At 43.2% G+C, this 27,888-nt stretch overlaps 2 protein-coding genes across 6 annotated transcripts; both read right to left on the bottom strand.

The window, feature by feature from the left end:
• Nucleotides 1-205: 205 nt before the first annotated feature.
• On the bottom strand, nt 206-17,353 carry map4k2 (mitogen-activated protein kinase kinase kinase kinase 2). Of its 3 annotated transcripts, none has more exons than XM_014155632.2 (32): nt 16,927-17,353; nt 13,500-13,557; nt 13,140-13,230; nt 12,208-12,272; nt 12,050-12,105; nt 10,298-10,345; nt 10,014-10,056; nt 9,765-9,837; nt 9,373-9,504; nt 8,792-8,854; nt 8,503-8,584; nt 8,064-8,174; nt 7,739-7,817; nt 6,593-6,651; nt 6,359-6,411; nt 5,993-6,031; nt 5,562-5,595; nt 5,258-5,414; nt 4,811-4,986; nt 4,161-4,202; nt 3,799-3,883; nt 3,627-3,706; nt 3,475-3,535; nt 3,086-3,209; nt 2,821-2,882; nt 2,617-2,720; nt 2,305-2,488; nt 2,119-2,199; nt 1,935-2,021; nt 1,708-1,778; nt 1,531-1,586; nt 206-1,413 (listed from the first exon to the last, which is right to left on the bottom strand). In XM_014155632.2, exons 1-32 carry the CDS (start codon nt 17,020-17,022, stop codon nt 1,326-1,328), a joined length of 2,640 nt encoding a protein of 879 aa, XP_014011107.1. In that variant the 5' UTR covers nt 17,023-17,353; the 3' UTR covers nt 206-1,325. The 3 variants fall into 3 exon arrangements, with proteins under 3 accessions (XP_014011107.1, XP_014011108.1, XP_014011109.1); XM_014155633.2 differs by having other exon boundaries at nt 2,821-2,879; XM_014155634.2 differs by lacking the exon at nt 4,161-4,202.
• Nucleotides 17,354-17,456: 103 nt separating this feature from the next.
• On the bottom strand, nt 17,457-27,038 carry LOC106577528 (menin). Of its 3 annotated transcripts, none has more exons than XM_045701318.1 (10): nt 26,908-27,038; nt 24,303-24,821; nt 23,846-24,054; nt 23,494-23,622; nt 22,635-22,675; nt 22,371-22,458; nt 22,043-22,179; nt 20,754-20,886; nt 20,222-20,395; nt 17,457-19,229 (listed from the first exon to the last, which is right to left on the bottom strand). In XM_045701318.1, exons 2-10 carry the CDS (start codon nt 24,736-24,738, stop codon nt 18,717-18,719), a joined length of 1,860 nt encoding a protein of 619 aa, XP_045557274.1. In that variant the 5' UTR covers nt 24,739-24,821; nt 26,908-27,038; the 3' UTR covers nt 17,457-18,716. The 3 variants fall into 3 exon arrangements, with proteins under 3 accessions (XP_045557274.1, XP_014011105.1, XP_014011106.1); XM_014155630.2 differs by lacking the exon at nt 26,908-27,038 and adding an exon at nt 26,188-26,487; XM_014155631.2 differs by lacking the exon at nt 26,908-27,038 and adding an exon at nt 26,188-26,480 and having other exon boundaries at nt 24,303-24,801.
• Between the last annotated feature and the right edge of the window lie 850 nt (nt 27,039-27,888).

Below are 27,888 nucleotides of genomic sequence, written 5' to 3'. Positions count from 1 at the left end.
TGGATAAAAATGATTACATTTTTATCAACTAATTGTACAAAGAGCCCTATAATGAAATTTATACTAATACAAATTAGCATGCCAACCTATTTTGACACTAGTCACACACATTCTTGAGGCTTGCTAAACTAGACTAACTTCATAGGTAATGTTGTCTAATGTCTTTAGAAAATCACATTAATCTTTTATCTTTGCATCAGTCGACTCACATTTTTTAAAATCTTTTTATTTTATCATTGGGAATTCAATGTTTTGGCGTAAGTTCAACAAAGTATACATAAAAACTCTCAAATCCATATTCTCACATACTTTTTTCTTAAAAGAAACAATTAAATAGCAACATGCATTCTCCTTCAAGTGTCTTTCAGGGATGACGAGTGTCACATTGGGCCCAGTCCCTCCCATACATAACCAAACAAAAGCAAACCAGTATCATTAAACACAACGTAGTCTTACTTTGTGGCAAACACACATGTCTGGTTTGAGACTAAACACAACAGAACAATATTGGAATTCATCATACAATTCAACTTCATTAGGGCTGGTTTCCCCAGATGCAGATTAAGCCCAATCCTGTCCTAAAAAGCATGCTCAACGGAGATCTCCATTGAAAACACTTTAACTACTGGAAAAGTCTTAATCTGATCTCAGAAAAGTCTTTCAAAGCACTTTTAAAATGTATTAGCACTCTGATTTTAGGTGACATATTTTCAAGCGTATGAGGTGAAATCTGTTTATGTTGACACCTCGGAGCAGTGCCACCTATGCCATTACAGGTAGTGAACAGAGCATGGTGGTCTAACGGTATATTCCATTCACCGATGTAGTTGGTTTCCACTTCACAATGTTGTATCAGTTAGTGTATTTCCAATGGCATACCAGTAAGAAAACACAATGGGGTTGGAACCAGGTTAAAAGTAGTGTGTGCGCATTCAAGGGGTTAGGGGTCATGACTGGGGGGGCTCTCTCTAACAAGTCTTTTTCAACAAGTTCTTTCTTGAACACACAACAGCTCAGTTTTCTCCCTGTGGCTAATTGTGTGAGAGTCTCATATGGTCTGTCTGTTCCCAGTATGCAGGTAGAGGCGGTTACATCAGTTTGAGACAAGTCTACACTGAGGGGGCTCGTTCCAGTTTATTAGGTGCCAGGGGGCTCGTTCGAGTTTATTAGGTGCCAGGGAGAGCCAGTGGCCTGTAGTGCCTCCTTTCTTCACACAATAAAAGCTGCCCATCTCTGGGACACACTCTTCTTCACTTCTTCCTTGAATACAGCTTTCTCTTCTTTCTTCTTTCCTTCCTTCCTCAGTCCTTTTTCTCTGTCTTATCTTAGTAGCTGCTTTCATGACCAGTCAGGATATAGAGGTTGCTCATTGCTGATGGGTCCTCAGTGGGGGTACTCTGAAGGACAATATCCCTATGGAAATGACAAAAGACAGCGTGATTGGTTTTCTCAAAATAACCTTTGACCCCTTATGGGATCACACATAATGTGGTTTTCAAGGTAACAGGCCAGCTAGAGTTTGGAGCCTACCTGTTTGTCCCCAAGACCCGGAATACTCTGCTTTCGTCTGTGATCTCCTGCGTGACCTAAGATGAGTGTAAATGTATTTCACTGTTTCAGAGAGATAAAATACTAACAATGCAGATCAAGCATTTTTGGTTTGAATGAGCGCACAAGCGCATGGTGGAGAGAAGGCATTATAATCACCTCATTTGTGTGAAGACTCCTCCCTTTAAGACCATGCTTCCAGAAAGCCAGAACACTGTCCTGTAAACAAACTAGCCACACAACAGTAATGTCACAAAGAAATAACCCACACATACAGTACGTAGTGTGTAGCTACAATACCTCACCCCTGTAGCTATGATTTGGTGATGAATTGAGAACATTCTATGCAGTAAAGAATGATAATTGGGATTGAATTAAGTTTTTACTTAGTGTTTCAATGGGGAAGTCAAAGACCAGTTCAAAAGCCAGCTCCTTGGAAGGAAGCCCTTGTAGGGTGACAATCTTCACAGTCTCTGTAAAAATACCATTAGTATTGGTCATTAAAGGGTAGGTAGTGATAATGATACTCTAGGGAGATAATATATTCCAATCGAGCTACAATAGACTCACTCTCCAGTGCAATGAGAACCGTGTCTCTGTCCAGCTGTGTCACCTGCACGGCTCCAGGTCCGGCGCCGACAGGCATACTCTCTGCACACGCACACACACAAGACAGAAAGAGAGAAAGAAAATTATACAATTCTTCTACACAATGTTATATGGTTGAAATCCTGACATCTAACATATCTGTGCTACCTGGTGAAGAGTTTGGTGTGCCGTTCAGCTCTACGATATCAAACTTCAGTTGCTGGTTGGTTGGCGGTTTCCCTTTCTCTGCAGTACAGTCTCTCACACCAACACACAACTGTGGAAACTCATCTGTCACTAACACCAGTAGCTCAAAGATAGGGAGCGGATCTGGTAGACGTATGTCTATATGCTGAAAGAAGGAGAGGGAAGAAGAGAGCATAGGGGGATACATTTTACAAGTCTAACAGACATGGTTCATCTAAATAAATTGTAAGTAATCATTTTAATAGGACAATATTGAGTTATGTCAATACACACCTTGAGCTGCATAAATTTCTGCATGGGGTCATACCACAAGAGTAGAACTAGACCTGACGGTACAGCCCCACACAGGAACGTGCTGTCTGTGTATGGGTTCCTTGCTGCGGCAGAGAGAGAGGGAGGGAGAAAGAGCAATTGAATACATTTTGGGTCAATTTCATAAACTTCCTTGAACATATTGCATTGTCAAATTACACTTACCCACACTGCATCTTCGACAGCTTTTAGTGTCTGGTATCTTCACAGTTACAGCATATTTCCTGCTGATGGACAAACATTTAAAAAAAATAAAAAAATTAGGAGATGCACATAAATTGAAGGCAAACTTAACCCGATAACATCAATCCACACACACACACACACACACACACACACACACACACACACACACACACACACACACACACACACACACACACACACACACACACACACACACACACACACACACACACACACACTCTACCTGGGGTTGATCCTCTCAGTGAGGCGGTTGGTACTGAGGGACAGGTGACTCTGTTTCTGCTGTTTGTGACCTCTCTGTTCAAACAGAGACATCAGACTGTGGGAGTACAGCTGGGAAGATTTCCCTGAAGATGGGGGTGGAGAGGGAAGGAATGGTAAGAAACCAGTGTTCCAATTTAGCAGTGCTTTTTTCGAGCTTGCCCGGTACAATGGAACCAATGGAGTGCAAACCCCACCCACCTGGCAGTCAAAGTAGGCTCAAGCAAACACTCAAATACTATTTGAACCCAGATCTGGTTTGGAGTAGTGTAGTTGATGGTGTAGGATCCTATGACCAATCGGATAGGTGTGCGATTGGGGTGAACGAAAAATGGGGATCGATTGTCCTACCTGACACGGACATCAAAACGTTGTTCATGACATACAGCCAGGCACATCTCTGTGGGAGCAACTGTGGGGCGAATAGAGAGGTATTAGTGGGATGGTCAGGAATTCAACATGAATTCACCCTTTACCACATTCATAAATGTCTGTACCACTACCTTCTCCAGAGTGTCCTCGTGGAGCTCGTTGAGGTTGAGAGTATATACACCCTCCTCTGCCCCCAGGATAAGGTACTGATCTGAGGACGAGATAAGATCACGTCTTGGTTCATATTCCAGGTGGTGTGTTAGAACCTTATTTTAACCTCTTCAACCCTTTCTGGAACCCTACCTCTGGTTTTAGGGAGGATCCAGGTCACAGCACAGTGGATCTTCAGAGGACAACCATTGAAGACTTTGGAGAAACAGGCACCCATCTATTAAACAAAACAATATACTGTATTGTTTTAATATTGTGTTGACTAATTCCTACATTACTGTAAAATAGGCACGGTTAGAATATTGAGATGTGTCCACTGTCCATCTACACATAAGCAATGTTGCAGTGAGCATTCCGTCAAGCGTTCGTTAGACCGACAGACATTAGCTAGGTCTGTATGTAAGCATGTGTTGTTAGTTATTGGTGCAGCAGTGTCATTGGTCATGTCCCTGTAGTGTAGGGCACATGCTGTTAGACTAGACCTCTGCACTTACATGGACTTGAGGGGTAGGAGGGAGTCCATGACAATCAGCTCTCTAGAAGTTAAAAAGGTTACACACAACAACAAAAAAGAGGGGTAAACTGTGTAGTTCAAATGATAATGTTGTTGAAATGAATGGAACAAAACAGCAATGTCATGGGATCTGGCTGTTTGTTGACTCTTCTGAATTCTCTCCTCCCTATATTAATGTTACAAAATGATTGTTTATTAAAGGAGATAAAACTGGATGTTTTGAAACAGGTTATTAGGTTAACAAACCACACACTTTTTGGTTAACAGTACACACACTTGCTGGTTAACAAACCACACACTTTTTGGTTAACAGTACACACACTTGCTGGTTAACAAACCACACACTTTTTGGTTAACAGTACACACACTTGCTGGTTAACAAACCACACACTTTTTGGTTAACAAACCACACACTTTTTGTCACTATGTCCCAGGGTTGGATGAATGACACTTTTCAACTATTGCGTTGAAATTTCACTTCATCCCAAGTGTCAGAATTTACATTGAATTTAACCCCAACCATGCTATACACTGACAGCCTCGAATATTGGCATCAGCACATACAGTATGGATATGAAACTAATGTACTCATATGTAGTGGGTCAACATTTCCCTGTGTTTTAAACTCACAGAGTCCTCTGTCTTTCTCCTCAGTGTGCTCCACTCTGGAGAGAGAGAGGTTTCCCTGCTCGGAGAGGCCATTCCCCTTGTCTTCTTCTCCGCCTGCACGGCGCTCCCCTCAGAAACACTGGGGTCACTGCACCACTGTCTGCTGATGTCCTGGGTAGCGGAACACCTGGCCAAGACTAGAGAACCACACGAGAGGAGGAGAGATGGGAGAACCCATTTTTCATGTTGTCAATCTTAGCATGAATGAGAAAAGCTACAATGATTTGGATTAAAACACACAGAAGATATACTGTATAATTGAATATATTACGATTGCATTAGAATATACTGATCACTTGTCAAATATTCACGTCAACATATAATCTCGGGACCCAGAACCAAATCAGTTGTCATGACAGATTGACATTTAACCTGGAAACATGTACTCTGTGTGTGGAGGTTCAGTACCTGACATGGAGTTGTTGGGTGTGGAGTCGGGCCCCAGGGTGGAGCTGGGGCGGAGGGTGAGGTCCTTGTCCTCCAGGGTGGGACAGAAGGAGCCGATGGCAGGCAGGGAGGCTGTGGAAGGGCTGAATAACCCACTCTTCCTCCCACCTTTACCCCCCTACACAACCAAAGACAATAGACAAAACACCATCATATAATGCAATAGGAAATAGCTGAAAGGTCAAAAGGATTGTCTTCATATATTGCATTACACTATTTCAGAAGGTACTCTTTGTTTTCTTGGGGTTGTGTTATTGGCACTTACGTCAGTAGATGGCACTCTTTTGATGGTTAAGCTCCTGGATGAAATAGTCAATGGTATTATTGTTACTGAAGCACTCTGTGGTAAATCAAAGGTAAATCAGATTTCCTTTCCATGTGGGATACTTGCTGTCACAGTCAATAAACTGACATGGGCTCAATTAAGATTTGGAGCAGGGCAGGTTCAATGAATTGTAAAAAATACAATCATTTTTTTATATTTTATTTAAAATATGCATACCCAACAATAATAATCAGTGGTCAAATATTCTATACTTCTTTACCAGATAATGTCAAGTTACCATGAAAAGGTATTCATTTCAATGTAATTAAACAAACGTTCATTGCTTCCTTGATAAGAGTTGCCACAGGGTAGAATAGTGTTGAATTGTGTTTTTACAATGGGTGGGAGGGGGAGGGGGTCTGCTGGCCTACCTCAGCTGCAGAGCTTCCTCCACACATTCTAACAGGCTCCTGAAATAGGAAGACACGATGTGAATGTCTCTATAGAGCCACTTGTTCTGTGTGCATGATGTGACAGAGCACTGTTCTGTGACAATAGGAGCGTTGCAGCCAGTGTTCGCTCTCAAGGAGGAAGCAAACTTTTCCTTTTACTGCAAATATGAGTCTATTAATAATGCATCAGGAGTTTTTTCAATGTTTTCCCCTCTCTAGTGGGGACGTCACATCCATGGACACACAAACACTGATAGTAGATTTGAGATAATGCTCCGAAATACTATGTCTTTGACGTAATGCTACTAGATTTGAGAAAATTGGTGAGGAAGAGGAGCATCTTACGGTGATTCAGTTTCATCTTCTGAGAGGTCCCAATCGTCTTCATACGAGCTTTGCTGAAATATGACAAAAAAACATCAACAACATACACATTCATAGTATCCCTATTAATAACATCTTAAAATCATGCCATAAAAGAACTCACATCTCGTAATCCCACTTCCCCAAATAGCCATTCTATGTTGAATTGACCTCTAACCCCCTACATGTCAAACACAGGAAATAAATGTCACTCACCATATCAGGATAAGGCTCTGTGACTTTCCTCAACGGGGGCCCAAACTTCACTTGGTCAACTAAGGCAAGCACAGCTTAGTTAACCATGAGCAAAAGTTACACTTAAATACAACGTATGTACTTATAATTACTAACTGCTGATCCAAAACATGTTTTATGTGATTCATTTTACTATCATTTATTATCACTTGTTATATATTCCAATCGATTGGTCAACTACTTTCTTGCTCAGGGGCACACTCTCACAGGCTATATCACACTCATATCACAACCTCAATCATGTGTTACAGTACTACCATCGGCTTCAGGCAACTCACCGTACTGCTCACCCCAGAAAACCTATTGTGATGCCCATTCACAATGACTCACCACATCCCTTTCCACAAACATGCCCGAGAACCTATTGTATTTGCATAAGAGACGAGTCACAACACCCCTCTCCACTCCCACCATCTATTTGTTTTCATGTTGACATGCTTGTCTAAATATACGCTGTTTGTCCCAGGCTGCTGTAGAGCGGCCGCATTGTCCACCATCACCGCGCCCTGTGTATGCTGTAACCTCACTCATAGGAGACATAACAATAGTTCCTCAGTCGCCCCTCCTCGCCTCACACGTGGGTCGCCAGGCACGTCAGGGTCATGGCAGAAAGGGGACATGGCATGTGCGTGTGTGGACAGTGCCACCTCTATGCGTCCCTCTGTGTTGGGTGACCGTGTGACTTGGTGACTTCATCTCCCCCTTCAAGTCTCAATGGGCGTCTTGTAACAGGAGTCAGGACCCCAAGAGTCTTGTGTTGTGGGCTACTCTCCTCTACCTCGGCCACCGATCCATACATTAAGCCAGCGAGGGTGATGTTGACCTCAACTCTCCAAGCACGCAGGATACACAAGGATACACACACGCACACACACACACACACACCCTCTCTAACTATAGATGAGTGTCCACTTGAATTATCGTGGACGGATGTACAGTCAAAGCCCACGTACAGTGCTCAGGGCAGAAGACCCTCATTGATGTTGATTTTGATGGTTTTGCAAATAGAACTTCAATAACCCTTGTCACAAATTGTAGTGATGATGCCATGTGTGGGCTGATGATGATGCTTCAGTGCCATAACTGTATAGCGATTTGAAGACTCACACTGCTCTTCAGATAGAGTCCTCTCCACAGGCAGGTGTTTCCCTGCAGACTGGATCTTATCAGGAGCAGCTTCTCCATTCTGCAGACAAACACACACACACACACACACACACACACACACACACACACACACACACACACACACACACACACACACACACACACACACACACACACACACACACACACACACACACACACACACACACACACACACACACACACACTCACATAATAAATCACACTAGGAACAAGCAATGTTCCTGAGAGTTCTAGGTGATGGCCATGCATGTGCGTCTGTCTGTCTATCGTCGCCTATCCTCACCTCCAGGTCGTTATCATCCATGCCGTGTGTGGAGTGGAGGTCTGGGTTGTTGGCCATGTCCAGCAGCTCAATGATCAGGTTACGAGTCAGTAGCTGGGTCACAAACGGATGCTGGGGATACGACGACAGATTTATTTTTAAATGTAAAAGCTCTACATCAATAAATAACGTCATCATTAATTTCCTTGATCTCTCACAGCTCCCGAGGTCCTGTTAGGGGTCCCTATTAGCTATAGACATGAATACAGGATCGCTATGCTTTTTGCACCTCAGTCAGAGGCTCTAGTCCAGAGGCTCTGTCTATAATGACGGTGAATATTGATCGCCATTCAGGGGCTTTTCATGAATGTTTCCTCCGCTTGTTTTATAGAGAGAGAGAGAGAGAGAGAGAGAGAGAGAGAGGAAAGCAACGTGCTCTCAGTGGTGTACAGAAGTGTACCTGCAGTAAGGTCTCAGACGACGGTCTCTTCCTGGGGTTCTTAATGAGGGACATCTTCACAAAGCTCTGGAACCCCGCAGACCTGCAGAGAGAGGAGGGAGGGAGGGAGATGAGACAGCAAAAAAAAATGCATAACCATATTGAGAAATATGGAGAATATCAATGCTGCATTCAAAGAACAGTCGTGTCAGGAGGATGCTTTCGGAGAAGAGGTATTTCACATACAGTATGATGCACGGTGAGGTGGCTGAATTGTTCAGGGAATGTGGTGTGCTCATGTTCATCTCACCACTTGGTCTTGTCCTTGAGCCTGGGTGGCTGGAAGCTGCTTTTCGACATTAACATCAAGGCTCTGGAACATAGTTTTAATAGTTTGAAACGTTAACACGGTGGAAAGCCTAGCCTTCTTCGTAGATCTGTTTATTATGTGCCTTAGCCAGCTCCTTTGTCCTTCGCTGACATGTTTTGCCATAACGACAAACACTACAGAGGGGATTTCCAAAAGCACAAACAGATCTGCTACCAGGCTTGAGATTTTTGTTGTTGTTGTCGTCGTCACATACAAAGCTATGATAGCATATTGGATTCAGAGGTATGTGGATAGCCCGCAAAATGCAACACAGCACAAATATATATCCATCATAATTTATTTTCAGTGGAATTATTGTGGATTTAGAGGAGTGAATGAAAAGGGGATGGAAACTATTTATTGTTGATGTGAAGGCTAGAGTCTAGAGGGGACTGGTACGGAGTCTGCCTGTCTGTGTCTGGATCTCTGCCTTGCTTTGCCTGGATCTCTGCCTTGCTTTGCCTGGTTCTCTGCCTCTGTCTCAGTTTGTCTGTAACTCTGTCCGTTGTCTCAGAGCTCACCTCATAGGGTGGAGGTCAAACATGGGTGGCTGGAGCTCTGCCAGCTCGATGGCCGTGATGCCCACCGCCCAGATGTCACACAGATGGTTGTACCCGCCCTTTTTCTCCACTGCTGCCACCTCCGGTGCCATCCTGGCATGGGTACATAAACACCAGTCAGGTGAAATGGGATGTTGGGGGTTATGAATTATGATGTGGTTATAATGAATTATAAGACTTGTCATAAGGAAATATGACCACCTTATAAAGTGTCTCATAGCCATCCTGAAAGAACATGTCCAAAGAGGGAAACGTATGACTACTGTAAGATGTATCAGTGTCAGCATAAATAAGCATTGAAGTATATCGTTTTCAATGAGAGTCATAACGTGGTTTGAGCCCAGTTATCTTACCAGTAGGGAGTTCCTATAAAAGACTTCCTCTTGGCTACAGAAGCACTGATCTCTGCAGCAACTCCAAAATCGGCTGCATGGAAACAGAGACAGAGAAGACAGTCTTGTGGCAGGGGGAGACAGAATACAGAATCCAATATGTCTTATGAGTGGTTTATTTTTACCACGCTAGTTAACCTCAAAGTTATCGCAGACAATGTATATGAGTGTGTGTGATTGATTGATGGTATAGAATAGATGTTCACTGACCCAGTTTGACATCTCCTCGTTCTGTGATAAGGATATTTGCTCCCTATAGACAGATGGACACACACACACACACACACACACACACACACACACACACACACACACACACACACACACACACACACACACACACACACACACACACACACACACACACACACAACACACACACACACACACACACACACAAACACACACAAACACACACACAAAGATATGAGCTCACAAAGATGCAGATCAGAGCCATTCACTGACAACAACATACTGGTATGTCAAAATTATACCTTTATGTCTCTATGCATTTTACTTGTTTCGTGCAGGTGGTACAAGCCCTGTTGAAAAACAAAAACACAGAAACAGTTTGACAAATCTCTCAATCTCATCCTCAGTTCACCACACAAGCCCATAGAGCCAGACACAACACAACAGTGTGCAACAATCACGAAGTGTTGACACGAATGAGGGAGGTAATGTTATGTTGCTGTGCTGTATGTGTGGTGTCATGAAACATGCTGCATTGCTTTCCTGTGGTTAGAAACACATGATTATACCAGTGGCGTGTATTGAAGGATTTCAAAGGGAAGCCAGCCTTCCCTAATGAATAGACAAAGAAAGAAAAAAATATATATAGATATATATTTTGTCTCTCTCTGTGTTTTATAATTTTTCTCCAATTCGCAAGAGGTTGACTGTATCTCACTGGAGAAAACATCAGAGCGAGTGAAACAGCGCCCCTCTGTCTCTGTATCTGTAAGCCATCTATCTGATGCTGTCTGGTCAAAAAGAGTATGACATTGATGCCGCTCGTAGCATTGAATGTCAGGGAAGCCAGCGAGGATTCAGTTCAGCATTGAGCTGAACTCAGAGAGCTCAACTGTGAATGGTCCTGGAGCACCAAAAACAAAGTGTCAAGTTAAATAAAAGTTCAATAAAAAATAAAAAAATCTATTAAAAAGAGGCCAGTTTGGATTTTTCTTCACACAACTCACAAGCCAAGCGTCATTTACAAAAACAACTTGAATTGTTGCATCTCGTAGTGTCGTTGTCCTCCGGTGGCTAGCTAAAATCACCCCTTTCCTAAATTAATTATGGATTGAGATAGGGATTTGGCCTTGTGGTTTTATTTAATTTTCCGTACTGGCCAATGATTAATACAGAGATTCTGATCCAACCATAAATTCATATTGTGCCCCTGGCCCTGAGAGGATGTAAGTTCAATATGTAGCTAGATGTAGTAGGCTAATGTTAACTAGCTGGTCTGGCGCATCGTTGTCCATGAAAGTAAGTTAGGCTAGCGATCAAGCATTTTAGCCAGCTAGGACAACTATTTGTTTTTAAAGTGTGTACTGTATGACAGAGTCATAAAAGAAAGGAGGATGACATTGGCATTTCTGGGTGAGTCAAAATGTTTTTTTTCTACTTGCAAGCTCGCGCATACACACAGAGAAATCAGAACCATCAACAGCCACATCATATTTAGTTTACGTTGATTGGACTAAATCGTTTTTTGGTATCTTTTAGCTGTAATTATTAGACTAAGCATAGGTGATTTGATGATGTTGAAATGTTGAAGTTGAAATGGTGCTGCAATAACGGACGCATCTCCTGTTTTCTTTGCGACTTGCGGTAACACTCTGTGGTTCTAAATCAATAGTTGTTTAGCGTCCCGAAAATGTCGGAAACATTAACTTGCTTGACCATGCTGCAGGTCATGTAACTGTCTGTTTGTGGACTTCACCGGACAGATGCTCTCTGGTCTTGTGCTGAAACCAAGGTGTGGCTGAATTTATTCTGCCACTGTGTCATCTTATTGTCTCGGCCTTTAGATCACAGTCGCAAGGCATATGAATGAACAGGTTAAAGAGCAAACAACGCAATTATCACAACACATAAGTTGTAATATGTATTTTCTTTCCTGGCTTGGCTTCCTCAGTGATTTTATCCACACACTGCTACTGGATTATACTGTGACCATCTGTCCCAGTTAGGAAAGTGACAGAGCTCATAACTTATAGTACATCCCTGGGCTGACTAACCTGGAGGGTTTCTCTGCAGATGTAGGCTATCTGCTTCTCCTTTAAGGGCCCAGTCACTGTGGAAAGACAAGTAGAGACCTTAGATTAATGGCCATACAAGAGAGGAAGGAAAATACATGGCTATAAAGTAAGGTCAGTTCAGTTGTAGCAATACATACCGTGGTAAATGTCTTGTAACGACCCCCCTCCACAGTACTCCATACATATCCACAATTTAGTGTTTCTGCAAAAAATGGGAGATACACAGTTTGATTACCAGTCGGGGACGCATTCTTTTGACTTTGCAGACAAAAAAAATAAATAATAATCGGAATATGGATTTTTTTTAACCAATTACTATGAATTTCATTGTTGAGGAGAACTGAGTAGGGACTGTTTCGCCATCCAAACAAATCACAATATTATCTGACCTTGAAATGTTACAGAGGTAACATTCAGACGTTCCAAGAAGACTAAGATAAAACGGTGAAAACCTTGAGCAAAATAATTTGAGACTCAGCAACAGTGTGGGTGTATGCACGCACGCACTCATGCACACACATATGCGACATGCATACATGCATACGTTTTTTCCTGTGTGTATGCATGCGCTTGTTAGTGACCGTAGTCTATCAACAACAGAGCTTTTTGTGTGTATAACATTAATTTTGAGAGCCACAATTTCTGTAGTGTGGGAGAGAATGTTGCATTCTAAGTCCTAGTAGTGGGTGTTTGAGGTAAGAGGTTTCCCGAGTGGCGCAGTGAGTGAGTAGCGCAGCGGTCTAAGGCACTGATTCGCAGTGCTAGGAGGCGCCACTACAGACCCTGGTTCAATCCTTGGTTCGATCACGGGCGATATCACAACTGGCCGTGATCTGGAGTCCCATAGGGCGGCGCACAATCGGCCCAGCGTTGTCCGGGTTAGGGGAGGGTTTGGCCGGGGTAGGCCATCATTGTAAAATAAGAATTTGTTCTAAACTGACTTGCCTAGTTAAATAAAAATAAAAAGAGTGGAATTCAACACATCCAAGAACACTCACAATCCAAGGAATTCCACGGATGGACGTGGAACTCTGATGAAGTGTAAAATTAGACAAGCCTAAACATGTACCTGTGATAGCTGCCGAAATAGGCCACGATGTTCTTGTGTTTACATTCCTTCATCATAGTGATCTCCTGCTGGATGGATGTGATGTCATCACCTGAACAGGGAGCATGCAGGTCACATGACCAAACTAAGACACATATATAGGCCATTTCCTGACATCTCAACACTAATACTAGTACTAGAACTACTAGCTACTTCTACTACTAGCCTACTGCTGCTAGTAGTAATAGTTAACTGTGTCACATACACACAATAGATTGTCTCCAAAGACTTAAGAATGTACTACACAAAGCATACAGGAAGGCAAAACATGCAAGAAATAGCCCATAATACATGTATAACAAGACTAGGCTGGTCACTTACCAGGATCCAGTTTGACTATTTTGATGGCGGCCATTGCCGAACTCTTGATGTTGCGAGCCTGAAAGAAAGGGTGAACGTAGCTGTGAGTGATTAATACTGTGAACTTTATACAGGGAATACAGATTACAGAATGACATGTCCATGGATTAGTCAGCAGTACATAGGCCTACAGCACTAGACACCTACATTGGGGAGAGTGGAACAACACCAACAGTAATCAGTTTCCTCGAAGCAATTGCATCCAATTGCTGACGTCTCATTGCAATTGTTCTATTTACAACAGTCAATTAGCTGTTTACAACCATTTCATTTTTCTTTTTCTCACAATTTCTAACTCTAAATACAATTTCTTAGTATTGGCAATGGAAAACAGAACAGCTAATGCAATTAAATCACAAAATATCTAGATCTATATAGCTATGATAGTCCTATTTGTGAAATTCAAATGAAAAGCCATTTTTTGGGGCCAAAATGCAATTTTCTCTGTAACTCATTCCTAAATGCATTTTCATCTCAGTTTGGAGATCTGCCACAATCCTCCCATCACTATAGGAAGCCCTGGGCATCCATTCAAAACCCAAACCCCCTAGTCAGCCATCTTGATGATAAAAGACCCATTATTAGACCCTGGTCTGGCCGGGCTAGTCGCATTCTGTCTCTGACCTTCAGCTTCACCTTGTAGAAATGTAACAGAAGGAGAGAGAGACAGGGGCTGCTGGGGACACTATAGTAGTGAGAGGTATTTCCTACACAGTCCCAGGTTGTATCTGAAATGACACCCTATTCCCTCTATAGTGCACTACTTGTGACCAGGGACCGCATCAAAAGTGGTGCACTGTATAGAGAATAGTGTGTCACTTCAGACGCAGACCCAGAGCCTTAAGGGGTCCCGTGTGGCTCAGTTGGTAGAGCATGGTGTTTGCGAGGCCAGGGTTGTGGGTTCGATTCACACGGGGGACCAGTACGGAGGAAGAAAAAATTATGAAATGTATGCATTCACTACTGTAAGTCGCTCTGGATAAGAGCGTCTGCTAAATGACTACATTTTTTAAGTGACATGGTCTATGTCAGGGCGTAAGAGAGAACAGGGGGAAAAGTCCCTGGCTTTGAATCCAGAGGATGTTGTTTACAATGTCCATCCGACGTTCGTCCGTCATTTCCTCTCGTTTTATCCTTTAAAAACATGGATTGCTCCCATTCTTTCTGACAGGTCAAACGGTGAAGTGACGTCAGGTGGTAAGGTCCTTTACTCTATGCTCAACAAACATAGAATCAGCCAATGGTCTATCAGATTGCCTATAGACAAAACCTGAAGCTTGGCTACACGGACTTCCTGTTTTTTTCCTGTTATAACAGAGCACTTCCTGTGACTAAAGTGACAGTAATGTCTCTTTAATGTTCGCCACGGGGCAGCATGAAAGAACAGCGTGTTGTGGGATAGAGTTTACAGACAATGGTAATGAAAATAAAACTTCATCACTTTGATCAAAGTTCCAAAAGTAGTTATTTCTCAGGGCTTGATGATTTAAATTCCACACAATAAAAACACAGACGGCTTTTCCCAGCTTTTCCATACAATCATTCGGAAGTATGTTGCACTAAACTGGCCTCAAGACATTATTGATATTCAGTGAGAGACAGATCCCACAACAGCATAAATGGAAATATGTGTGTGTGTGATGTAACTTGCAATAACAAACGACTAGCAGCCCACAGTGTGACAGTGATGACTGGGCTCTGTAGTGCTGCTGCTGGTTTGTGAAACATATTTCTGTTCTGTGGGTTTCCCCTACCAACGAACCTCAGGCAATCTCAGTCAGGTCACAAGTTTATAACCATGAATGTACGTACGTATGACTCCTCAACCTGTCTTTGGCATAGTTTCACTAGACTAGAAGACAAAAATAACTATTCACTCGTAAAAGCAACCTCCCACTGTGGTCTTTGAGATGAATATCAGGGCTACTTCTGAGGCATGAAATCTATGCTTTCTTGTCTGACATAGGCTTCATTCTTTATTTCCGTAGCTGCAACAGGTCACACACTTGAGAGCAGAACCCTCAGCTGAGTAGCTGAAGAGCTTCCTGGATCTTGTGAACAATGGTCATCTAATGAATGTCCAGAGTCAGAGAGCCCACTAGGTCACATGGCCAGTGGTTTGACCCCTGACCTCCACGGAGCTCCAGTACGGCTGGAGAAACAGAACAGTGGAGGAGAGGAAGAGAACAGCGAGGTAGTGGGAGGTGATAATAGGCCATTGTCTATGGGACAGTAACAGTTTCTCCATTCACAGCAGGCAGGCAGGCATAGCCTGGGCAGTGACATGGCGCTAAGGCATGGCAGGCGTGGTACAACATTACATAACGTCAAGACTGAGTGAAACAGAGGACATGCCTAGGGGACATTTTGAATTATTCATATTCATAAAGCATTAGTCCAAAAGTTAACAATTGTGCTTGCAGTAAATGTTGAGTGTTGTACTTGTTTACTTTTGTAGCCTGTTGGATACCAAATGTTTCAGGTAGGGGAGGAGAGGCACACCGCAATTTCAGTCTGTTGCTCTTGCAGGATGCATGTATTTTACATTCAGGGTGGGATCACAGGATGTTTTTTTATCCTGCAGCTCACATCACGAAGTGAAAATAGACGAGACTGACTGAAAAATACCTTATCGATAGTCAAGATACATAAATGCTGATAAATGTCACCGTGCCCTTCAGACTAGATTTCTTGTAACATCCCCCGGTCTTAAAAAGGTGATCTATGAAGTAAGTTATTCTACCTTCATAAAAAAACAGCACAAAATGAGAGTATATTACAGAGAGCTTTATAGTATTGCTGAGACAGCTAATAAAAAGTTATAATGAAATGCCTTGATAAATGTTCCTGTGGTGGCCTGGGTCCTAATGGATGTTGAACTAATGGTCCAGCCCGGATGCTATCCCAGCCTGATTATGAATACTGAACAGCAAAAAATTAACGACTAGTCAGTAGTTTATGGGCATTAACCATAGGCACTAAAGGCATCATTAGGATTAGGGGCTCATTGACTATCCCCGCATTATTCTCACATAGCAGTCGCACTTGCAGGGGCGCCATACCCAACCTTTTACCAGTTATTGGTTACCTGCATACACATGATTTGTTGAGTGGTCATATATAAAGTTTAACGTAGAAGATTATGTTAATAACGTTAAAGTATGGTGGCTGTGCTTCTATCCACTTTTGAATGTTAAGAGCCTGTCAACATAAAATTCAATAAAATGTCCCATTGTGGAATACAGGAAGAAAAAAAACGTGTTTATTAACAGCTAGGCGACGTTGGTTTACTAATTTGACATGTCAACGGCTTAGCCTAACCCCATAGGTAGTCAATCAAAAACCCATGCATACGTGCGAACTGATATTTTCCCCACTCACGACTCACCTTGAACACATCTCCGTACGTGCCACTCCCAATACGATGAATTAACTCGTAATCATTCAACGGGTCCAAAAACGAGACTCCAATAGTAGTATCCATGCCTGCAGACAGAACTGCGTCTGGTCACTCACGCACGTTTATATCCACTCATGACAACAACACATACAGCGAATCAACAACTGGACGCGAGGTATAGTTGCAGTAAACCCAGGGGTGCAGTCTCGATGAAATACTACTACACCGCGACACTTCTGACCAAGCAAATATAACTGATAACCTGACAGTATCGGTATTGATTACGTGACCAGACACCACAGATATCCTTCTTCCGAGTCATTCATGTTACCCTAGGCGAGCCCGCCAGATCATGCAAAGTCAAGTGATCTCAATTCTCAAGTCTTCGACTATAGGCGCATGACGGAATTTTCCTGGTCATTAAAGCAGACGAGCAGAGGATGCACACTGTACATCTATGAATAGCCCATTATGACACGTGCAACAGTATTCCCATTATATTCAAAACAGAAAGGGTATCATAATTGAAATTATTTTATTACCTGCAAATAAAAAAACAAATTAATCAAGCAAAATACTACTGTATGTAGCTGGGAAAACTACAGCAATACCCTTTAAACAGTGCATGGTCTTTCTGGTCACTTTCTAATCACGAGGTTGCCTATTGCAGCTCTGTCTAGTCTCAAAACTAAAAAGGCCACCTAAATTTGAAATAAAAAAGGCGACGTATAAGGCAACCAACAGCTAGCATGTAAGTGACAACATAGCAGGGTTGGACATTGTTACACAGTAATAGTCCAAATCACTTCCAGGGATTTCAGTCAAAAAGATGAAAATTAAGTCAAGACTTGAAAATATAGAATGGAATTCTGACTGCTTTAACAGAGCAATTCTCCCATCCCATAAAATGTTCAGGGACAAGGTGTTTTCATCATCTAAACGCCCATTACTTTGGCTGTCAAATAACTTCCACACAAGTCAATGAGAACTCAACAGTGGATGTGTGCCACTGCCCAGTTGATCCTCAGTGACAGCATTTAAAAAAAAAAAAAGTTAAGTTGTTTGATACACAATCATTATTGAATCACAAGATTAAAAGGAGCAACTTGGTCAACACATGTTCAAACTTGATTAAAATGACTTCCTGCCCTTAAACACACACGTCATGTGCTTACCGACCCTCGTATGACCTTATTGGTAGGGCCCGGACGATGCCAGCGTCACAATATTTTTCCATGGCAAAAATGAAAACACAAACCATACAAAACCTGCTGTACGTACAATATTGTGCACTATAGCTTGGAAAATAAACAAATGTGACTCTGGATGCCTACAACTTAATGATTTATGTTTCCAACATTAGAGCTGTTTTCCAAAACACGTTAAACCTGCTTTGTTTTGTTTCCTTGCCACAATACTAACGAGTATCATGTTACTGGTATCGTCCTGGCCCTACTTATTGGGACTTATGATATGATTGCTAAAATAACCTTTGGATGAAGAAAATAAAGTAAATCGCAGGATGCGCAGCAGATGCAAGTTGATGCGGCAGTCTTTTTTTGTGCTGCCTCGCCTCTCACAGTCACAGCACAACAGAAATGTCCTTCAGACAGCCTCTCCTCGTTTCTCTCCCAATGAAGAGAAAGTCTAGCCTGGTACCAGATCTGTGTGTGCTGTATAGTCAACTCTTATGATAAATGACCATAAGTGTTGGCTTTACAACACAACCAGACTTGGGAACCATGCTAGAGGAATGTTCTACAGACAGAGTCCTCCTTCTACAGAGATTTACGCTGGCGCTTCATAAAGGACATGGTGTAGTCTCCCGACGGCGTGCTCTTCTGCCTCTTCATCTGCACCTGAGATTGGGCGGTGAGCTGGAGCTTAATGGCGCTGGCGTTGACCTTGGGTGCAGCCAGCAGCTCCTTCATGCCCTTCATCTTCTTGCTCCGGAAGGCCACCAGGGGACTCCCACAGGGGGAGGGCAGCTGCTGGAGAGGAGAGGGCACCGGGCTGGACGACTTCGCCTTGCCTTCGGGGTCTCCACCGCGGAGCCCTGAAGAGCGACGCCGCGTCCCACCCTCGCCACCTACTTTCTTAGCCTGGTTGGGTTGGGTTGGTGGTGGGACAGGGGTGGTGGGGGTGGATTGTGTAGGAGGGGAAGCTTGGTCTTCCAGTCTGGACTCACGCCTCGGGCCACGTCTCCGGCCTTCGCGAGGGTCCTCACTGGATTGGTCATCGTCGTCCTGGGGCTCAGGCTCTTTGGTGATGATGGACACCCTCTGACGGATCTGTGGAGGATGTACATACATTACATATATACACACACACACACACAAAAGTCTGTGGACACCCCTTCAAATTAGTGGATTTCGCTATTTCAGCCACACTTTTGCTGACAGGTGTATAAAATTGAGCACACAGCCATGCAATCTCCATAGGAAATAACATTGGCAGTAGAATGGCCTTACTGAAGAGCTCAGAGATGGTCTACGTGGCACCGTCATTGGATGCCACCTCTCCAACAAGTCAGTTCGTCATATTTCTGCCCTGCTAGAGCTACCCCGGTCAACTGTAAGAGCTGTTATTGTGAAGTGGAAACGTCTAGGAGAAACAACGGCTCAGCTGCGAAGTGGTGGGCCACACAAGCTCATAGAACGGGACCACCAAGTGCTGAAGCGCGTAGAGCATACAAATCGTCTGTACTTGGTTGCGACACTCACTACAGAGTTCCAAACTGCATCTGGAAGCAACGTCAGCACAATAACTGTTCGTCGGGAGCTTCACGAAATGGGTTTTCATGGCCGAGCAGCCGTACACAAGCCTAAGATCACCATGCGTAATGCCAAGCGTTAGCTGGCGTGGTGTAAAGCTCGCCGCCATTGGACTCTGGATGAGTGGAAAAGCGTTCTCTGGAGTGATGAATCGTGCTTCACCATCTGGCAGTCCGACGGACAAATCTGGGTTTGGCCGATGCCAGGAGAACGCAGCAAAGGTCAACTCCATGATTTTGGAATGAGATGTTTGACGAGCTGGTGTCCACATACTTTTGGTCATGCAGTGTAATTTACATTGAACCCAATGTGAGACAACATAATTAAAAAGGTGAGAGAGAGAAAAAAAAAAAAGGATAATAACATTGTTTCAAAGGGATGTACCACTACCATCTACAGCCAACAGAAAGACCAAGTTAGATTGATTGTATTATGAGTGGAACACTATATCTCTTTAAAGTAAATGGGGAAGGGTTTCGGATTTAAAATTCAGGTTTGTGGTATTTTACCTGTGGGTCAAAGCGACTGAGGGACTGGACCAGGTAGGTGGCCCAGCCAACATGAAGGACAGGGGTGGGGCTACCCTCCTCCCACTTACAGATGCCGTCATAGAAACGCAACAGGTGGGCAAAGCATTCTGGGTCCTGGAGGGCAGAGAGGGCAGCGGCCTGTATGGGCTGGTCCTGAGGGGGGTGGGGGGGGGAAAAAATAGTGTGTTATGGAGAATAAAAAGGAAACCTTCAGAGAATAGCTTGAGAGGCAGTAGCTGTAATATGAAATATGAATGCCTCATTCTTTGACTTGAGATTAACATTTTACATTACATTTTAGTCATTTAGCAGACGCTCTTATCCAGAGCGACTTACAGTAGTGAATTTCATTTCATGCATTTTTTTTTTGTACTGGCCCCCCGTGGGAATCGAACCCACAACCCTGGCGTTGCACACACCATGCGCTACCAACTGAGCCCTGAGAAGGGGAAACATTTTATTCCATTCTCATCTAAATTTCCAATAGTGCCTTGGTGGCGAGAGTCATTACCTTCTCTCCTCCCTCGCTCCCTTCGCCGCTCTCGGCGGCTGCAGCCGTCTCCTTCAGCAGGGTGGGGATGACGTCATTGGCAATGTCGAAAAACTCCTTGTAGATCTCTTCGTCCTCGCGGAAGTAGTTGTAGCTGAGAGACAGGTGAGAAATCACACCTTGTTCTAAACACAGACATTGAAAATTGGCAATTCATGATTATCACTAATACAATTGTTCTGTTGTTTTCCACATAAGCAGGACAAGGGGTATTAAAAGGCGTGTGCACTTATAAACACTGTTCTATCCCGTCTTTTTGGCGGGAAATCAAAAACACTATAGCAAATACTCAAAAACGTAACGTTTTGTATATGTTTGTAGATCACACTCCACATTCCTTTTTGTCGTGACAGCGAACAGATGGAGCCGAGATTAAAGAACAATAGGTGAAACAGGAAAGGAAAGGCAGAGGGGGAAAGGGAAGGCGAAAGAGGAGGGACGGAATGCACAGAATGCTACACTGCTCTGGGCGTGCCAGTCTCACACACGCTAGAGAAGACAGAGAGAGACGGGAGGGGTCAGCCCCTCGGATGTTCCCTGTGATCCGGTCGGTCAGGTTTTTTTTTTAGCCCTGGCGGCCCGATGAACAGTGTGTATAAGCGCGAGCAACGTGCACGTTTACTGCCCTCCCACCCTCTAAGAACAAGTGCCAAGGCTGGATGGTTGGGAGGAAGTTTCCTGTGATTGCATGTCCTGATGACATCGTTTTTAGTTAGACAAAATGATACCCCTGGAAAACGTGCATGCATTATGATCACTAAAATCATAAGAAAAAGAGAACCGTTTCAAGCTATATAAAGGGGTATAACGCCATACAAAATGGAAATACTGCCATGCAAAACATCAAGCTAGAATGAAATCACAATTTCAGACAACTTGTTCCAGATTTGAGACTACAAACACTAACACCATAAAGTACTGAGGAAGTGTTCAAAAACATTACCGCTAGGGATCTGCTGCCCTCCGCTGTCAGAAAGGTGACACAGCAACTGATGTAAACTGTCAATGTGTACCTCAGCCAGAGATGGTCAACGGGCTTTGTCTCAGCATCCATGCAGATTTCAATATAACTTATCATACCATATAAGGCATTATCATAACCACCTAACAAGGATTTTTAAACGAATGACGCTAAATATTATTTATGTGGGTCAAACGCACTTATTGCAATAAGAAAGACAGTTGACACAGAGCAGTAGTGTGTAAGATGCATAGAGAAGGTAGCTAGGCTAGCTGCTCCAGTAACGTACTCCTGCATGACCTGTGCAGCCTCGGCCCAGGCCCCCAAGGCCTCCCGGACCTCCCTGTGTCTGTAGTGGTAGCCGGCCAGGTACATGAAGGGGTAGATGTGCTCGTTGTTGTAGTACTTCTTAGCAGAGTTCACAGCCTAGAAACAAAATAAACACACTTTAAGCAAACAAATTCACAATGATGATATAAGTTAAGGAGTAAAAGCCATTAAAAAAAAAAGCTATTATTTACCAAAGTTAATGAAATAACCTGTTATTTTAAGATCATGACATTTTGACTTTTGAGTAAGCTTTTTACAAGAATATGTACAGCTCTCCACACACTCACTTTAAGGTGGATGGCGTGGGGGCTCTCTTTGCCAGGGATGGGCTCCTGGTCCTCCAGGTCTGCCAGGGTGCCCATGGCCATGGGGTATCTGTGGAACAGCAAGAGAAAAAGAGCTCGAGTTTGTTGATTTGACAGGATAAGAACATGTTTACTACATAAAATAATTCATTTGGATATAACCATGAGACATTTTCACTGGAACCATTCAAAAACAACTGATCGTTTTTTCCAGATACTTTTTCGAAATGTACCAAAAAGTATCACCTTTCCAGGTCTCCTCGCTCATACAGCAGCCATAGAAGCCTCTGTGTACGAAAAAGATCAGAGAGAGATCAGAAAGAGGACATCACACAGAAGCACTGATCAGGTAAATATAAACTACAGTTCGGGCATGCTTGATGTCTTGGATGATGCCAACAGGTGCAACTCTCCCTTTACAATATCAGGAAGTACTATTCATTATATCACAAGTGCTTGTGCAGGGATTCCCAAACATTTTTGCGTCAGGGACCCCTTGGGCTCCCGAGTGGCGCAAGGCACTGCATCTTAGTGCTAGAGGCGTCACTACAGACACCCTGGTTCGAATCCAGGCTGTATCACAACCGGCCGTGATTGGGAGTCCCATAAGGCGGCGCACAATTGGCCCAGCAACGCCCGGGTTTGGCCGGTGTAGGCAGTCACTGTAAATAAGAATTTGTTCTTCACCGACTTGCCTAGGTTACATTTTTTTTTTTTATAAAATAATATCAAATCAATATCACTTTAAAAATTTAGAGTGCGATAAAAATAGCATACAAGCAGTTTTACAAGACTTTTGCAGTACATGACCGGAGTAATTAAGTCTCAGGCCCTGGGAAATAACATCTTAAAGGCCCTCCTCTTTCATTCAGAGAGAACAGCAATTCTACACAGTTAGCCTTGGGCAGAGAAAACATTTAGCAGTTTTAAGCTAATTTATTGCAATTCTACAAATTTTGACATGGGGTAGTATGCCATTTGCAGTTTTAAAGCTTAAATTAGAGCATTTATGTTCAAAACAAACAAACACACACGGACCCCTGACCCCACTTTGGGAAACCCTGTGCTAGTGTACATCTATTGTTAATATTGGTGGTGGTCTGACCTGCTGAAGTTGTAGCATCTCGGAGCTGTCAGTGTGCAGGTCCAGAGAGGGGTTGATGGCACACACCATGAAGGCCACCTCCATGTTCCTGTTACACTTCATATAGGAGCCCTTTAAGTACAGCCAGCTCTGGGGAAGGGGGAGAGATAGGGGTTAGAGTTGAGAGGTGTTGTGTTTTACTCTGTGATTACAAATGCAAGGTGAGAGGAGTGTGTGTGTGTGTGTGTGTGTGTGTGTGTGTAGAACAGCTGTTATATGTAGTTGATATGTAAGCTATATTAAAAAAGGTATGTGAGAGTGCATGTTATTATACTGTTTCTGCGGGGGACGGAAGTATCGCTATCTTACTTACCCTCTCACTGACACCGGCAGCAACTGTCTGCCCCCTCCGGTCCTCGTTACCCTTTCCGTGCCAGGTGACCTCTGCAGTCTCCTCTCCATTCTTGCCAAAGATGACCCAGGCATGGTCCTCGGACAGGGCCAGGTGCACATCCCGCAGCCCCAGCACCTGGCATGCTGCCACCACCGCAAACGCCACCCCCGAGCTGTCCAGCTTTGTGCCTGTTCAAAATGACAAAAATATGATAGATTATTAGTAGCTTTACCCCTCTTTCAGACAACTGACTGGTGTGAGGATGGACACACTGCAATGACACAGAAACATGTTTGTCCAAGAAATATAGCTACTGGGCCACAAATGCAATATAGCTAATCATCCAACATAGGAGACTGTATCAATATTATAGATCATATTCAATTAATGTAGGTGTACCCCCATATAACCCATCCCTGCATCTAATGACCCCTACCAGTGATGAGACTGAAGAGGGACTGGATGTGGGCGCGGTCCTTAAAGTAGGAGCGGCTCAGGCTGTTCCAGATGACGTCAGATACTTTCTTAACCAGTTCCCTGCTGGACCCGCCAGCAGGCCTGCGATACTGGGACAGATCCACAGTGCCCCGGATCTGGGCTGCGAAGCGCTCGTGCAGGGCCGATAGCATCCCTAACTCCACTGTAGGAAAGCAGGAGTTTGGGCAGTCTGGCTCCAGCGGCTCAAAGCGCACCCCGGGGACGTTTATTGGTATGACCCGGTTGACAGCCAGGAAGTGTTCTGCAAAGCCCAGGACCAATGAGAGAAGGGCTAGGTCCGGTTGAGATTTACGGAGCTCCGCGTCGAACAGTGCAACCACACCACCAATCCCCTTCAGGGGAAAGTGCTTCTTCTGGGCTGAGTGTAGCCCCATGTTGACCCCTCTCCTCTGCCACAGCTGTCACTCACTTGGCCAGTGTGTCTTCTCTACGCTCAGCTGTAGTGATGTCATAGGGGCTGGATGAGAGCAATGTGGAAATCAGTACCAGCACACACCTTGAAATCACTTGAGCTGTATTTTTCCTTAAAATTGTCTTTTTTTGACTATGGAGAAAATAGAATAGACTAGGTTGCCTTATTGGGCGTGACATTTATCCACTTATCCATTCATTATGCAAAATGTGTTTAAAAATTGTAAACTAATACGGGAACAAATACTGATATCTGATACAAAACTGGGATAGTTAAGAACAAGGTTTTCAATTAATAACAAATCCAGATTATTATAGCGAACTAACTTTTCAAAGAGCTAGTAGTTAATTCCGATTTCTATCGCCTGAAGAATGCGCACAAGTTAGATACATGCACAAGAGCCATACTTGCCGAGCTCTTGCAAGTTTATAGCGAAATGGTTCTACGCATGCTTCAGGTGACACCAGCGGTTTGAAAAGTTTGTAATTATACTTTCCTGTGGATATATTGTCTCACATTACTACCACCAAAAAGGACCAACCGCACAGACAACCGGTGAAGTACATTAAAATATAATTGTATTCAACATTCTGGGTTGTAGAGGTCGTGAGTAAACTCTCCGGATTCAAACGCCCATTCTAGCGCCTTAAGAGGCCGCACAGGTATCATTTGGTTATCACTACGGCAACAGCTTCCAGGAACAACGAAATATTTACATCTTAGTTATTCAGAAAATAAGGAAAATTAATTAAATATGGAACACGGTTTTACACATTTCAAATGTGTATATACTGTTCTAGTCCATCCTATTCAACTATTGCTGTACATATTATTCTGACCACGTGTTCTTCAGATAACGACGTTACTAACGTTATATTCTATCCACACACGGTCCATAATGTCTATACATCCAATCACACAGACAGATGTGTACTGTTAGCAATTGCTGCACTGTTGCAGCAAGGAACACATGCATCTCTACATAACATCTGCTAAACATGTGTATGAGACCAATAAAATGACGTTTGATTTCTGCCTTGGCGTAACGTTAGACTTGAATGCAATTCAACGTCGGGTTTCCAGGCAACTAACTACAGTAGGTAGGTCGGTTAGATAGTTTACTGAAACTGAACGGTTTCAACAACCCACACAGGACCGGGAAATTAAAAACAAGCTAGCTAACGTTATCTTATTAAGATTAATTTCTGGTCAACACCAAACATGCAGGTGGAGGCAATACATTGAAGCTAAACCAGGCAGCTACAAATATACTATGCAATATGGCTAGCAAGCTATGCTAGCAGTAATCATGAAAAACACAACTTGTGTATTTCAATCTACGTACAAACATTACCAAACTCATAGCCTGCTCGTATGCTCATTAAAATGTAAAAATAAACCTTATACGCACCAGTTTGTTCAAAGCTGCACCCACATGTTTTTGTTTGTGCTATGACTGTGTTGGTCTGTTCAAATCTGTCAGAACTCGAAAGATTTGGCGCGCTTGCTTAATCTTACATTGAGTCGCGCTCAATGTAATATTAATTCAGAGTATCCGTAGATCTACGAAGCTGCACACCCAGCGCTCAGTTTGAACAAACCCCCTTGTTTCTGTGTTAGTGTTATCAAAGATCATGGATATACTGACAAGATACATCTATCTCCGCCCTAACAATGGAGTCGTTGTCAACGGCACGGCGGGCTGTCTAGTTCCCACGTATCCTTTTTTTGGATTGGTCGACACATCTCATTATTGTAATCCTTTTTGAATATTCGAAAAGGGTTGTTGACGTCAACCGCCTGTATTCAATGGGGAGAATACAGTCTTTATTTTTTGGGGAACTTTTGTGAGCGTAATGTTTACTGTAAATGTGTATTGTTTATTTCACTTTTGTTTATTTATTTCACTTGCTTTGGCAATGTAAACATCTGTTTCCCATGCCAATAAAGCCCCATACATTGAAACTGAGTGAGTTGCTTTGCTACTAGCCTCATGTCATGAATACCCATAGCCATCTCCGATATAAATGTTTTTTTCTCAAAGTTGCCGTAATGTCACATGTCCTACCTATCAGTACACTACAAACAAATGAAGTATTATTACATTTCTATTAAATCAAATAAACCTCACCGAGGAAGTAAGCCATTCATTGTTGTTGTTGTTGACCAGTCAACTCTCTTCTTGACCTCCATACAAAAACTCCTTGCTTGGTGTGCGAAAAAACGAAAATACGCCATCTGTTGGATGGAGACAGATGTTCCGCCGAGTTGGATTTCTTTCTCTCTGGTGCTATCCAAAATATGTCCCGTAGAGCATGATAGAGGCCTCTAGTTGCCACAAAAGGTCGTTTTACCACGGGAAGCGCCATTTATTTTTTATTTAACTAGGCAAGTTAGTTAAGAACAAATTCGTATATACAATGACGGCCTAGGAGGGGGTACGACAGATTTTTACCTTGTCAGCTCGGGGATTCAATCTAGCAATCTTTTGGTTACTGGCCCAACGCTCTAACCACAAGGCTACCTGCCACCATTGAGGGCTTCCACCATTTTAAAGTAGTCAACTGGGTGGGAATTCTTATGGGTTGTAGCCTCTATAGAGCGCCTCAGTGGAGGTGTCATAAAACCTAGCGGTCAGACAGCTAATTAGCGTTTCATTTTGGGGGGTAAATATAGGCAAATATATTGATAAGTCACCTTGCCCTAAAGAGATTTACACGGTTATCAAAACGTCACGCCAGGGTAAGCCTACACGAAACACAGCCCTTATTTGAAGTGTTTCTAAAGTCCCCTATTGGAAAAATGAGTGGTGGAAAAACAATTGAAACCATTTACCTGTTTGACCGTTAGGTATTATGACTCATACTGTGGTACTCTATGAAGCTGTCATAACGGCACAGATATAAAGATGAGTCGTCCCAACGGGGGGGGGGGGTATGGACGTCCCAAGGATCCCAGATAGCAAAGACCTTGTATTGTATTGAAATTCCTTGTCGACTGAACAGATGCATTTATGGAGATGTAGTTAAACATTGCACCATTGTTGCCAAAACATCCTAATAAGGATCACCGGCAGAGGGCAATATTATAACGAGATACTGATACATTGTTA

This window comes from Salmo salar, chromosome ssa18 (genome assembly GCF_905237065.1).
Source record: "Salmo salar chromosome ssa18, Ssal_v3.1, whole genome shotgun sequence".
NCBI lineage: Eukaryota > Metazoa > Chordata > Actinopteri > Salmoniformes > Salmonidae > Salmo > Salmo salar.
The sequence above is the reverse complement of the archived record's forward strand: the minus strand, read 5'-3'. Positions and strand labels throughout refer to the sequence as shown.

Coding starts and splice junctions, on each gene's coding strand:
- LOC106577528 (XM_045701318.1), bottom strand. CDS start 24,738: ATGGGGCTACACTCAGCCCAGAAGAAGCACTTTCCCCTGAAGGGGATT. Junction 22,180..22,370: donor CCCACGCCATCCACCTTAAA/GTGAGTGTGTGG, acceptor TTTTGTTTCTAG/GCTGTGAACTCTGCTAAGAA. Junction 19,230..20,221: donor TCAGTCGCTTTGACCCACAG/GTAAAATACCAC, acceptor CATCCTCCACAG/ATCCGTCAGAGGGTGTCCAT.
- map4k2 (XM_014155632.2), bottom strand. CDS start 17,022: ATGGATACTACTATTGGAGTCTCGTTTTTGGACCCGTTGAATGATTAC. Junction 8,175..8,502: donor CGTCTGAGACCTTACTGCAG/GTACACTTCTGT, acceptor TCGTATCCCCAG/CATCCGTTTGTGACCCAGCT. Junction 2,022..2,118: donor GGTTCTCATTGCACTGGAGA/GTGAGTCTATTG, acceptor GTATTTTTACAG/AGACTGTGAAGATTGTCACC.